The sequence below is a fragment of the Mirounga angustirostris genome, unplaced genomic scaffold, assembly GCF_029215605.1.
Source record: "Mirounga angustirostris isolate CCGP_5_RB_7025 unplaced genomic scaffold, mMirAng1.0.hap1 SCAF_1, whole genome shotgun sequence".
NCBI classification, from domain to species: Eukaryota; Metazoa; Chordata; class Mammalia; order Carnivora; family Phocidae; genus Mirounga; species Mirounga angustirostris.
Window position 1 is genome coordinate 161,285,702 of NW_026991709.1, and position 12,867 is coordinate 161,298,568.

A 12,867-nucleotide genomic window follows, 5' to 3' on the forward strand; every position below is an offset into this window, starting at 1 on the left:
CCAACACCTTGGCTCAGGGATTCTGGAACCAGGGGCGTAGTGTGAATTACAACCTTCGACAAAACCAAGGGGCACATCTCAGGTCACAAATTCTCAAAAGGAGACCACCCAAGACCTAGTTGAGACAGACAGGCTCTCTCTTTGGTAGATGCACGGATATTTTCTAAATCCCCACTTTCACTGAGAGTATATCTTTTTAAAGGTCCTGGCTTTCTGCTGGGGTGTAAGTTCCAACTGGGGAAAGTATAAGGGGCATCATCTCCTGTATCCTTAAGGTATTAAAACCCAAGCCCTTGGTTAGAGACCAGCTAACACCCTCATTCCTGCTACCACCCCAAAAGGGAAGCCTCAGCGTCAGCCTACACTCATCCTACCATTTTTCAGTTTTCTCTTTGTTTTTTGATGAGAAATGTATAGAATTTATAGATCAATCTGGACAGGTGACATCTTTACAATACTGGGTCTTCCAATCAATGAACATGGTCTATTCTTTCATTTATTTTTGTCTTCTTTAATCTCTGCCAAGAATATTATGTATTTTCATGGGCAAAGATCTTGTACATCTTTCTTTAACTATATTTCTAGATATTTGAAGTTTTTTTTTTTAAAGATTTTATTTATTTATTTGAGAGAGAGAGAATGAGAGACAGAGAGCATGAGAAGGAGGAAGGTCAGAGGGAGAAGCAGACTCCCCGCTGAGCAGGGAGCCCAATGCGGGACTCAATCCTGGGACTCCAGGATCACGACCTGAGCCGAAGGCAGTCGCTTAACCAACTGAGCCACCCAGGCGCCCTGAAGTTTTTTTTTAATAAAGATTTTATTTATTTATTTGACAGAGAGAGACACAGCAAGAGAGGCAACGCAAGCAGAGGGAATGGGAGAGGGAGAAGCAGGCTTCCCACAGAGCAGGGAGCCCGATGTGGGACTCAATCCCAGGACCCTGGAATCGTGACCTGAGCCGAAGGCAGACGCTTAACGACTGAGCCACCCAGGCGCCCTGATATTTGAAGTGTTTTAATGCTATTGTAAATTGGATTGTTTTTCAAATTTAATTTTCTAATCATTTGTTGCTGGCATATAATAATACAGTTAATTTTGTATTCTGACCTTTAAAATCCCCATATTAATTCTAATCATTTATCTGTAGGTTCTTCAGGATTTTCTGTCATCTGTGAAAAATGACAATTTTATTTCTTACTTTCTAAACTTCATACTTTTTATTTTTGTTATTTGCCTTTTTGCACCGGCAAGACATCCAGTACAAAATTGATAGAAGTGGTTATACAGACCATGCTTATCTCCTCTCCAGCTCACCCTCTTCATTTCCTGTGAATTCATCTGTGCATCTCAAAGGAGTTTGAAGCTGGAAGGTTTCAGGTTACCTGCTCTGTGAGAATGCCAGAGCCCCTGCCTCCCCTCAGCACCTCCTTGTCTTAGGCACCATGCATATTCTGGATTCTCCTGAATGCCCTGACAGGTAAGGGGAAGGGGGCTCATGCGTCATGCACCAACCAACCACACTATCCCCTTCTATCTCCTTCACTTCTCACAGTGGCCCTGGGAGGAGGCAGATGCTACCACCGTCACTTCCACTTGACAGAGGAGAAAACTTGTGACTCAGAGGGGCAAAGTCCTTAGCCAAGGCAGCTTCTGCAAAAAGCCAGGACCCGACCCCAGGCCCCTTGCCCATGCCACCCCATGTTCCAGACTCTCTGGACCAGTTTATTTTTTTCACACTCCTTCTCCAGGTCCTTTCTCAGCACAGGACTGAGCTGAGCAAAGACAAGTGACAAACCATCAGGCTGGCAGGTTCTCCTGTGCTGCCCCAGGGGGCCACCCCTCCTGCACCAGGTATGCTCCTTGGCCTTCCACAGCTTCCTTGAGCCTCACTTGAGCCTGCACATGCCCCCGCCTGTTCTGGAAGAAGAACTCTCCAGCTGCCCTCATCCCTGCAGCTCTACCCTAGCCCAGTGTTAAGATGATGGGCTCAGGGTTCAGCCCAGCCCGAGGGCAGACCCTGGCTCAGCGCTTCACCAGCTGTGGGAAGGCCACTCCTCTCCCCAAGTCTCTGGCCATGGCGAGACCTAACTCGCAGGACCTATCTTCCTTCCTCGGTGGAGGCATGAGGAAGCAGGGCTGGAGAGGAAGCAGGGCTGAAGAGGAATCAGTCCCAGCCAGGGGCAGAAGCTGAGTATCCCATCCCAGCCAGGTCCTTTTCAGGAGAGAGAGGATCAGATTGGATTTCAGTGGGGGGTGGAGTCAGCCTGGGTCAAGGTCAGGGCTCAGCTTGAGGTCAGGGTCAGGGCTCAGTCAGAATCAGGGACAGGGTTCAAACTACAGCAGGTTTCTCGACCTCTGCACTACTGACATCTTTTTTGCTAGATAATTCCACGTCGTGGGGGGGGGGGGGGGGCTCTCTTCTGCATTGCAGGATGGTCAGCAGCATCCCTGCCCTCTAACCACTAGATGCCAGTAGCACCCCACCGCATCATGACAACCAAACATAACTCCACACACCGCCAAACATCCCCTAGGGGAGCAATATTTCTCCACCCGACCCCCCGCCTTGACAATCACTGCTCTAGAGTCTGGGTGGGGCCCAGGCTGGGACTGGGTCAGGTTTGGCATGAGGTCAGGATCATGGCCCAGCCAGGATCTCAGGAAGATGAGACCCTTCACCACCTGCAGCTCTAACCACTGAGAAACCACCCAGCTCCCCCAGCACTCTGCTTCTGCAGACCAAGGCTAGGCTCCCTTTGCTTTCCAGAAGGTAGTTAATAACAAATCAGACAGCAGTTAAGCCCAGAATCATTTCCAGGGCCCCTGGAGTTGGGCCCCCAGCAGCTTCGCTCACTAGCCCCCCTCCACCTTGTCCCCCAGGCCCCTTATTCACACCAGCCACCAATTCAGGCAACACGCCATTAAGTATAATGCCTCCCATTACGGTTCCCTAATTTGCACTTCATTTAGATTCAACAAGATGTTAGCTAATAAAATTAAAAAGACTGGGTTCTATCAGCTATGTGACAGCGAACATCTCTGGTATTTCACGTGGGCAATGGAATTAAAATTTGTCTTATCCCCTGCAAATGAGATTCTGCCACTGGAAAATCCCTCTCTCCTGGGCTGTCCTGGGAAGACCAGAGATAAGCTTGCCGGCTCCAGGTTTGAGTCTGGAGAGGGGGGAGGGGGAAGATTATCTCCTAAGGAGAGGACAAGAAAGCAGAGGGTCAAGTTCACCAAATTCAGAGCAGTAGGATCCCAAAGAATGGAGCATGAAACAACAGTGAGTTAAATGTGGTGTTTGGAACCCAGATATTAAAAACAAAAAAATCCAGAAACCTAGAGTGAGGAACAGTGGGATCCCCAAATGTGGACCCCCAGAGCCTGCAGGATGTTGGCTCTGAAAGACAGGACCCATGTCCAGGGTGTCTCTGAGGTGTCCTCCACATTTGGCTTCCAGACTGCCTCTCCTCCCCATCTACACCTCAATATTCGGATTTTGCTCCACGGAAGTGCACGGTGCTGAATTGGGCTGCAATGACTCCACTGGGTCAGAAGTGTCCGGTGTGCTCATCTCAACACTGAGTGACCCCAACTCCCTCCTTTCTACAGTTTGTTGCTGGCTTTGGGGGCAGGCTGTGAGCATCTCTTTTCCTGGCCGTCAGGCAGGCTGACTGTGTGCTGTAAACCAGAATTCATACAACTGCGTGCAGACAAAGAGCCGGAGTGGAGAGAGAAATAGGGAGTGGAGAGAGTCCTCTCTAGGGAAGGCACGTGCATTTTAGTGTGCGGCTTTGATGAGCTCTCTTGGAGACTGAGGCCACTCGGGACAGCTAATTGCTAGATAAGAGGCTTCTGGATATCCAAGACCCCCTACCATATTCAGGAAGGCACCCTATGAGGAATGCTACCCTGTTTGCAGATGCCTGTTCACCAACACTGCCCCACTTTCATGAGCATCCCAGGGAGGGGGGAAACTGAGGCAGCATTCAAACCAAGAATCAAGGCAGGGCCGGAATTTCAATTGGCTGTATGATTTGAGTCTCTATTTCTCCATCCATAAAATAGGGGTGTATCCCCCCCACTGCAGGCTCCAGCCAGCCCAGGCTTGAGAATTTGAGGGAATTATTTTATTTATAGAAAACCCCATGGGGGTTCAGACCCCAGTCCTCCTCCCCCACAGAACCTGCTCGCTCTCTCCCCTCTGTCTCTTTTTTGTTCTGGGACTTGGTAATTATATGCTTAGAGATGAAGGCTTTTCAAAAACATCTTTCCCACCAATTTTCAGCTGGAAACGTGCATAAAAACAGAGATATTTTTATCCGCGTGTTTCTTTTCTCCCCGTCTCCTCCTTCCAGCAATGGGCAATTATGAGCTTTTGCCTTCAGTCAATCCGTCCTGTAAGAACCCGCTTCCGAGGGAAATGCATTTCCACAGCAATGCCAGCCTGGCCCGGCAGATGCGGGCTGGCCCTTCGTCGATGCGGGCTGGCCCTTCGTCGGGGGAGCCGAAGGGAGCGAGGCAGTGCTGAGAACACAGGGTACACCTGGTCCCCCGCCCCACACTGCAGCCAGGGGTGGGCGGCTGCCTTTCTTTTTTATTTTATTTCTCTTGAAAGCTTTGCTAATTTGCCTTCATTATCCCCGTCTCTCTGGGGCCCCAGGAAGCTATTGAGCTTTGACAAAGGGAAAAGGAAGTCTGCCCCTGGCCAGGCTGCCTTTGCCAGGATCCCGCCTCAGCAAGAGAGGGGCACGGGAGGGCGGGGCCACAGACTCAGCAGTGACTGAGCCCAGCTCTCCGGGCCTCAAGGAGGCAGCATTCCGCATCTTGGGGGGGCGGGGGGTGGTACTAAGAAAACGAAGGCCCAGAGGCTCAACCTGAGAAGAAGAGGAAATGACTGAAGGGAGGGCCAGCCACCAGCAGGGCCAGCCCAGCCCCACGCTGAGGAGAAGAAGGGGGCTCCTGGGTCCACCCTTCACAACTGTCCCCAGTGGCCCACGGCCACCTCCGGGGGCAGCAGCTGCTCACTGTGCCGGCACACCCGCAAAGGATCTGCCAGTCCCAGCTTGGTTGTTCCACCTCGGCAGGCATTGCGGGGGGAAAAGGAAGGATGGACTTTGGACTTAGGCCAGCTTCAGATTCTGATTCTAAACCTTGCTGCCCACTGGCTAGGGATCCGGGACAAGTCACTTCTCTCTGAGCCTCAGGCTTCTCCTCCGCACAGTGTGAGGGCTCACCTCCTGGGGCGGTGTGAGGAATTAGTGGGATGATGGGGTATACACAGAAGCCATGAAACTCAGGAGTTCTCTCCCTGCCCCCATCGCTGACCTTGTTAGAAAGGTTTTTGTAGATTAATAATGGTAACAACTCCTTCTGATTAAGCGCTGGGTGTTGTGCTAGGTGCTTCATAAGCACTGTCTCGTTTCATCCTCACTACCTTCTGCGATGGTATGATCAGTATTCCCATTTTACAGAGGGGCAAACCGAGGCACACAAAGGTTAACTGACTTCCAATGGTAAGGAGCAGGGTCGAGATTTGAACCCAAGCCATGTTCTATGACCTTTAAAATGATTACCACTTTATCCTCACGATACTCCTATGTAGTGGGTGCCATTATCATCCCCATGTGATAGATGAGGAAACGGAGGCACAGAGAGGTCAAGGGAACTTCCCAGCGTCACACAACTCCTAAATGGCAGAGCCATGGGCCCCCTCCAGCCTCCTCCTCCCACGCCATGACAGTCCTGGGGAGACTCCGCCGTCATGCCTATGGCTCTGAGATCCCTGCACTCCAGGCAACAGCCCAGCTCCTTTGGGCACTGCCCACAGAAGGACGCCCCTCAGGCCATTGCAGGCTAGACCAGGGCAGATAGCTGGATGGAGACACATCCGGTACAGGCTGACCTCGGAGTGACAGCCCCGATCCCTGATCCCCACAGCTGACAAGTCTCTCCAGAGGCTGCCTCCCACGGAGAGAGAAGCAAGGAAAGATCAACTTGGCAACAGCATGACCCCCCCTTCTGTTCAATGCATGTTTTTAAGGGAAGCAAGAAATATACCAAGAGATTTTAAAAGTAGATGCCCGATTCACTTGCTGCCAAGGATTGAGAAAAAAGAACATGAAAAAGGAGCGCCAGGCCCACACTTTCCATGCACTAACTCATTTAACTCTGCCGAAAACGTCGGGAGAGAAGCTCGCCGACTTCCTCATTTTATAGATGCAGGGACTGAGGCCCAGAGAGGTCACTCAGCTGGTGAGCTGCAGAGGAAGGACTGGAGTCCAGATCTTTCTGGCCTCCCAGCAAGCCACATCCTTACCCCTCGGCTGTGCGCTCGCCCTCTAAACACAAGGCTAAGGGACCCCAAAGGAGTGGCACCAGGGAAGCCAGGGCCAGACTCCAGGAGGCCCTGAGGTCAAGCACCCAGAGGCTGGGCACAGCAGAGTACCAGGGGCCGTGGGCATGATCTGAAGAGCCTGCCAGCCCACTATCCCCCCTCCATGAGGTGTGTGGGACGCCTGGCACTGGGCCCTGAAGCCACGCCCAGGCTGACATCCCTGCCATGGCCCTAGAGCCCACGGTGACCCCAACATCATGTGGGATGAGGGTGCAGGCTCGAGTCAGGCCTTGGCCTTCTGCCTCTTCTGGGCCGAGGCTCTCCCGCCTCACCCTGAAACCAGCAATATTGAGGAGCATGACCTTAAAACTGGGTCATCAATGGAACCGTTTTATTTCCTGACGGTGGCTGCCTGGGGCAGTAAAAAGATTCATTTCACTCTGTGAAGAATAAAAGCAAAAGTTCTCACCACAATTGACAGTCCCTCGGCCTCCCTGACATCACCTCCTAACACTCTCCCCTTTGCCAGCTCCATTCCAGTTCCCTGGTCGTCCTACTGTTCCCCACACCAGACTTGTGCCCACCCCAGGGCCTTTGCATTGGCTATTCCCTCTGCCCAGAAGGCTCTTCCCCAGGATTCACAAATTCCCTCCCTCACATCCTTCAGGAATTTGTGGAAATGTCATCTTCTCAGGAAGGTCCTCCCCAATAAACTTGTTGCACAACCTCCCCCCCCCCCACACACACATACCTCTAGCACCTCTCAAACCCTCCTTTCCTGCTTTATCTTTTTCATGAACTCAACACTATGTAACAGACCTCACTTTTTAAAAAAATGTCATGATCTCATTTACTATCCGCCTCTGCCCACTGGGTTTCAGGTCCAGAAGGCTGGGTTACGTCTGTCTGCTCACTACCATGTCCAGCATGGAAAGCGTGGCATACGGTAAGTACTCAGTAAATAATATGGAATTCAATTCCTACTTACAGAGTAGGAGGATGGGGATCAAAGAGGTGAAATAAGTTGTTCAAGGTCACAAAATCAGGAAGAGGCAGAGCCAGGATGCAAAGCTGGACCTCCCTGGTTCCACACTGCGGCCTCTGTGATCAAGGGCCTGGGGTTTCCCCGTGGCCACAGCCCCTGCTGTGGGGTAGGAGGTCAGGCCTGCCTGACGATCTAGGCAGTTATGGTAAGAGTCCCTCAGAGGATGGGCGGCCCAGGCCACAGTGGAAGGACTACCCTCCCCTACCCCCGTGACATGCATACACAGCCTGTCTGAGCCTTCCCAGGACCTGGCTGGGCGGCCGGTGCTCACTGAGGCCCAGTAGGCCCTGAGAACAAAGACCACTTTGTGGCAGGGAGGCAGAGAGTGAACACTGAGGGGCTGGGGGTGGAGCTTCCTGCCAAAATCTCTATTCAGGCCTACTGTGCACCCAAGCCTGGTCACATCCCTTTCCGCAGGGGCTTAGGGTTAGTGGGTGGTGAACAAGGCTCCCAGAAGCAAGACAGGACATGTGCAGGCAGGAGTCCATCAGGGGCAGAGAAAGGGCACTGAGCAGTGCGTTTCACAGACCCCAACCCCAAGCCTGGCTCTCACTGAGGAGCTCTGCAAGGGGCCTGACTTCTCGGGGCCTCAGCCTTCCCTGCAAAATGTGGAGAGTGTATGGAGTGGCCACCTGTTGGCTGCTCTTGTCCCCCTTGCTCTTGTCCCCCCCACCCCCAGGCCTGGCTGGTCAATCAGAGGCCTAGTGATCAGGTCAGGGGTGAGCATGTGATCCAAGTTGGGCCAACAAAAGGTGGCCCTGGGATGTTTACTGGAACAATTGGAAACAGGTTCTCTTTCCTTAGAGATGACTGACCTGGTTGACCTTAAACTCAAGAGTTATAGGGCCCTCTGGGCACCTCAAAGAGAGAAGTGAGTCTGCATGAAAATGAAGCTTACCTAAAGAGAAGCAGAGACCCAGAGTCCTAATGAGGTTAACTGAGCACCTGGATCCCACTGTGCCTAAGCTCCATCTTTGGACTTTTCTTAAAAAAAAAAAAGTCTCAGTGCTGACATCAACTATGGCAGATGTAATCATGAGGTTCTGTGGCCTGGGGAGGAGACTAGGGTGAGGACTGCAGTGGTGAGGGTGGGCGTCAAGTAAGTCAACAGAGAGAGAAAAAGCCAGGGAGATGAAGAAGGGCCTTGAACGCCAAGACAAGGAGCTGTGTGGGACACCTGGGTGGCTCAGTCAGTTAGGCGTCTGCCTTCGGCTCAGGTCATGATTCCAGGGTCCTGGGATGGAGCCCCACATCGGGATCCTTGCTCAGCGGGGAGCCTGCTTCTCCCTCTGCCTGCCACTCCCCCTGCTTGTGCTCTCTCTCTCTCTCTGACAAATAAATAAATTAAATCTTTAAAAAAAAAAAAAGACAAGGAGCTGTGATCAGATTTGAGTTTTAGCAAGCTCCCTCCCAGAGCAGCATGGGGAGGTGGGGTGGAGGCTAGAAGGCCAAGGAAGAGACTGGGGCAAAGGTCCAGGCAGGCAATGCTGAGGTCTGAACCCAGGTGGAGGCCATAGGCCCATGAGGTGGGGGAAGACACCTCCCCGGTAGTCCTCCAGAGGAAGTCTCCAGGGCACTACTGACCTTGTGGCTCTGACCACTGCAGGACAAGGTCACCCCACTAACCTGAGCCTTAGGTCGAGAGAACAGATAAATCCAGGCCAGGAAGGCAGTGCCCCCATTAATAGTGTAGTCCCCAGGAGGGAGCAGGGGCAGACTACATGGGGTCAAATCCCAGCTTTGCTACTTCTGGCTGTGTGGCCTTGGACAAGTCACTTAACACCTCCATGCCTCAGTTTCCCCAGCTGTGAAATGGAGAGAAGAATAGTACCAAACTCACAGTATTGTGAACATTAAGTGAGAAAATGCACAGAAAGAGCTTAGAACAGAGCCTGGCACAAAGTCAGATCTCAACAGCTGTCAGCTACTATTATTATCTGTGTTATTATCTGGGGACCTGGGGGTGGCCCTGTCTCTGCCCCTGGCCATGGGTGTGGAGTGGGAGACTAAGTTCACTGGGCTATAAAAGTCATCTGGGTGCCAGTCCTGGCTTGGCCGCTTCACCGTAGCTGTGGGGCCTTGGGTGGGCAATGCCCCCCAACCCCCGGAGCCTGTTTCTTCATCTGTCCATTGGGGCCACAGCCCCTGCCCTTGGAACTGTTTCAAAGAGGTACCATCAAAAGTATGTTGAGTGTGGGAAGGGATCAACAGGGGTAGCGCCAGCGTGACCTGCTGGTGGCTCTTGATAAGCTGGGGGAGGGGGGAGCAAGGGAGGAAGGCAGCCCAGCAGGATGAGGCTGGAGAGACAGGCAGCCAGCCAGATGGATGGAGCAACCACGTTTGCTCCAGAGCCCCTCCCGCGGGGCCAACCCTGGGCCCACCTAGGAACGGGGCTGCTGGAGGTCTCCTGCCGCATGCATTCCCACCGCCCCCGGGCTCACCAGCCAGACGCTGGGCCAGGGCTTCTGCCGTCTGCTAGCCGGTCCAGCCTCCCGCCTGCTACAGAAGCCCACCGCCCCCCACCCCGCCCCAGCCTGAGCTCGGCCTTTGCCCTCACATCGCTGCGCAGGGAGCTCACTCCCACCAGCCCATTCCCATGTGGAGGCAGGACGCGCCTCCCTGAGGCACCTCGGAGGGGCTGAGCGCTGCCCTCTGCAACCCCAGACCTGCCTGCTGCCCCTGCCGCACGGGACAGGGGACAGCCTGGTGGGCTCAGTGTCCAGCCGCAGGACTGCAGGACGGCAGCCAGGGTCAGACAGAGAGTCCTCTCGTGCGCCCACCCAGCTTGCTCAGGGGTCCCGGCCCTGCACTCTCTCCAGGCTTGGGGTCTCTGGGGAGTAGCCGTCCCAGTTTCCTCCCTGGGAGCAGAAGCTCCAGAGGGTTCAGCCCCATCACTCTGCCTCCAGGTCCCCAAGACTTACCCTCCTCTCCAGGGGTCTCCCGGCTGAGCCCACACAGCATGTCCGCTATTGTCTCCTCGGCTGCCCACCAACTCCCAAGGGAGCCACGCTGCTCAGCCCTCCCTCACCCTCCCTCACCCTCCCCCAGGGAGGGGCTGTGGGAGGGAAGCTCACAGCTCCCACTGGCTGGGCACCGAGTCCACCCACTGCAGCGGGCGGCTCTCTGCTTAAAGGGGACACGGCCACTGTGTGGCTGGCTCTCGGAAGTCATCCTACACACCCCCCCCATGCCCACAGTCTGAGTCTCGGTGGGGAGCTCAGAAGAGGGCACGCCCGGGTCCTCTTGCTGGGTCCCCAGGCAGACAGACCCCGGGGGGCCAGTTCTGCTCCTAACTGGCCCTGGGACTTTGGTAAGTGACTGCTCTCCCCAGGCCTCAGTTTTTCCATCTAGAAAAGAGGAACAGTGTCTTCCAAACTTTTTTTTTTTAAGTAGCAGATTCCAACAGAATCTTGCACAGAATGCCAGAACATGAGCCAGATAAAGTACAGCCATATGCCAGAGAGCGTCTGCAGGTCTCAGGTTAGAAGCCCCTGAGCTCAGAGTCCCCTGGGGCTCTTCCGCTGACATTCCAACTACCTCCTCCCGGCCTCAGTTTCCTTTTCTGTCAGGTGGGGAGTGGGGAGGATAAGCCCAAAGCCTGCCACATGGAGCATCCCCCAGCCTTTGGGGAACACTGAGCAAGATGGGCAGAGGATCTGCCTGCCTTGGGCTTGACGGGCAGGGGCAGCTGGTCACAACTCCAGCCCCAGCTGGGCCTCAGCCCTGCACACTCCTGGATTCCTCCACGCCAGCTCAGGACTGACCCTGACAACCCCGATGGACACACAAGGCCCCTCCTCCAGCTGTCCAGCTGCTTGTGCTCCCCATCCCACCAGTGTGTGTGGGCACCAGCTGAGGGCCGGGCACCACATAGGTGCTGGGAAGAAGGGTGGGTGAGAGCCACACACGGTCAATAGCCCATACGCCTGACTATACGTCCCCTCCTGCTGAATGCAGGCAGAGCAAGACAGATGAGGTCCTAGCTCCCGTGGAGTGCTTGGATACATGGGAACAAGTGGGGTTCAAATTTGTTCCGTGTTCTGCAGTGAATGAAAATGTACAGCACTGTGGTTAGGGACTGGGTGCCCTTCTAGGTTCCCTCCTGTTGCCTACTTTCCAAGGGTGCCTGCTTCTTTGGGTGACTTCACATATGTCCTGGGGGCAGGCTCCAGGTTCCAGGCAAAGTTGTTGGGCCGGCAGTGAGGTCAAGGTCTCAGCCATGGAAGGGGTGGTGAGCACTGGGTCAGAGAGAGGGGACCTGCATTGGGAGGAATTTGCTGGGAGAATGGGGGCAGGCAGGGAGGGGGTGCAGGCTCTCAGTGTGGTTTATGGTGCCCAGCAATAGTCAGGATGAAGCTCTCAGTGAGGACCCTGACCATCAGCAGGACACGAAGGGCCACTTCGGGGTTGTCTCAGCTCCACACCAGGCAGGAAGGGACACGGCCCTTGTCAGCCTGTAAACTGCTCTTAATAGACCCCCAGTCTCTTACCCTAAAGTCTTGTGCACCAGGCAGCCCTCCACCCCATATTTACAGCCCCTTCAGGGTGGAGGACTGCCTGGTGCACAAGATTTTAGAGCTACATCCGTCCCCTCTTGTAAGAAAATATTTGCTCGCCCTACAGATGCATTTAAATGAGCGATTAAGATTGGTGATCTGTCTCTCTTCCTGCTCCTTTGGAATTTACTTTTGTGGATGAGAAGCTCCTGGAAAGGTCACGCCATGGGTTATGGGAGAGCTTCCATGCAGCGTTTCTCTGAATGCCTGCTGTGCCAGGCACTGGGGACCGAGAAACCAGGAGACACGTGGGAAACAGTGTCTTCCCCCTGCCCTCTGTCCCTGTAATCCCACGGAGCACGTTTTCACTTGGTTTTATCCAAGAGTGGGTTTGGAAGCAACTGTTGGTCCATTTTGGAATAAGGCAGGGTTTAAATAAACATTTGGCACAAAGGTTAAGCAGCTTGCTCAAGGTCACCTGGCTATGGGGTGGAGCCAGGTTCACACCCAAGAGGTCTCTTTTAAAAGGCACTGCTGTGTGCCTCTCAGGATTTCAGGGGTTATAAAGGGGTCTGGAAGTGCCGAGGAGGAGCAGTTAGCTCTGTCGGGGGTCCACCGAGGAGGTAGGTGTTTTGAGTCTGACTTTGAAGGATGAGAGGGAATGAGTCAAAGAAGGGACAATGCATTGTAGGTGTGCGCCCAGGCACGCTGTCCTGTGTGAGCAGTGAGGACACCAAGTGGGACATACACACAGGGACATGTCCCAGGACAGCCAGGTCACCAAGGGCCTAGTAAGGCCTCACTCCTCCAAGGGTAGCCAACAAGCAGCAGCCTCCCTGGGAGCTCCTCAGCAATGCCGACTTTCAGGCCCCACCCTGGCCCCCTGAATCAGAATCTGCATCTGAACAAGCTCCCCAGGGGACACAAATGAAGTTTGAGTAGTGCTCTGTTTGGAGTTTGGCTTTCATCCTGCAGGCAATGGGAGC

The 12,867-nt window shown here is 53.9% G+C and overlaps 1 protein-coding gene across 4 annotated transcripts in view; it reads right to left on the reverse strand.

The window, feature by feature from the left end:
• GRIP2 (glutamate receptor interacting protein 2) overlaps positions 1 to 12,867 on the reverse strand; it is a 97,912-nt gene that overhangs the window by 32,730 nt on the left and 52,315 nt on the right. The window contains exon 1 of one of the 4 annotated variants that reach the window (XM_045904271.3): positions 10,307 to 10,389. The exons of the other annotated variants lie outside the window; for them this stretch is intronic. Coding sequence (XP_045760227.2) covers positions 10,307 to 10,346 — 40 coding nt within the window. The 5' untranslated portion in view covers positions 10,347 to 10,389. Of the gene's footprint in view, positions 1 to 10,306; positions 10,390 to 12,867 lie in introns of those variants that run through there. 4 annotated transcript variants of the gene reach the window in all.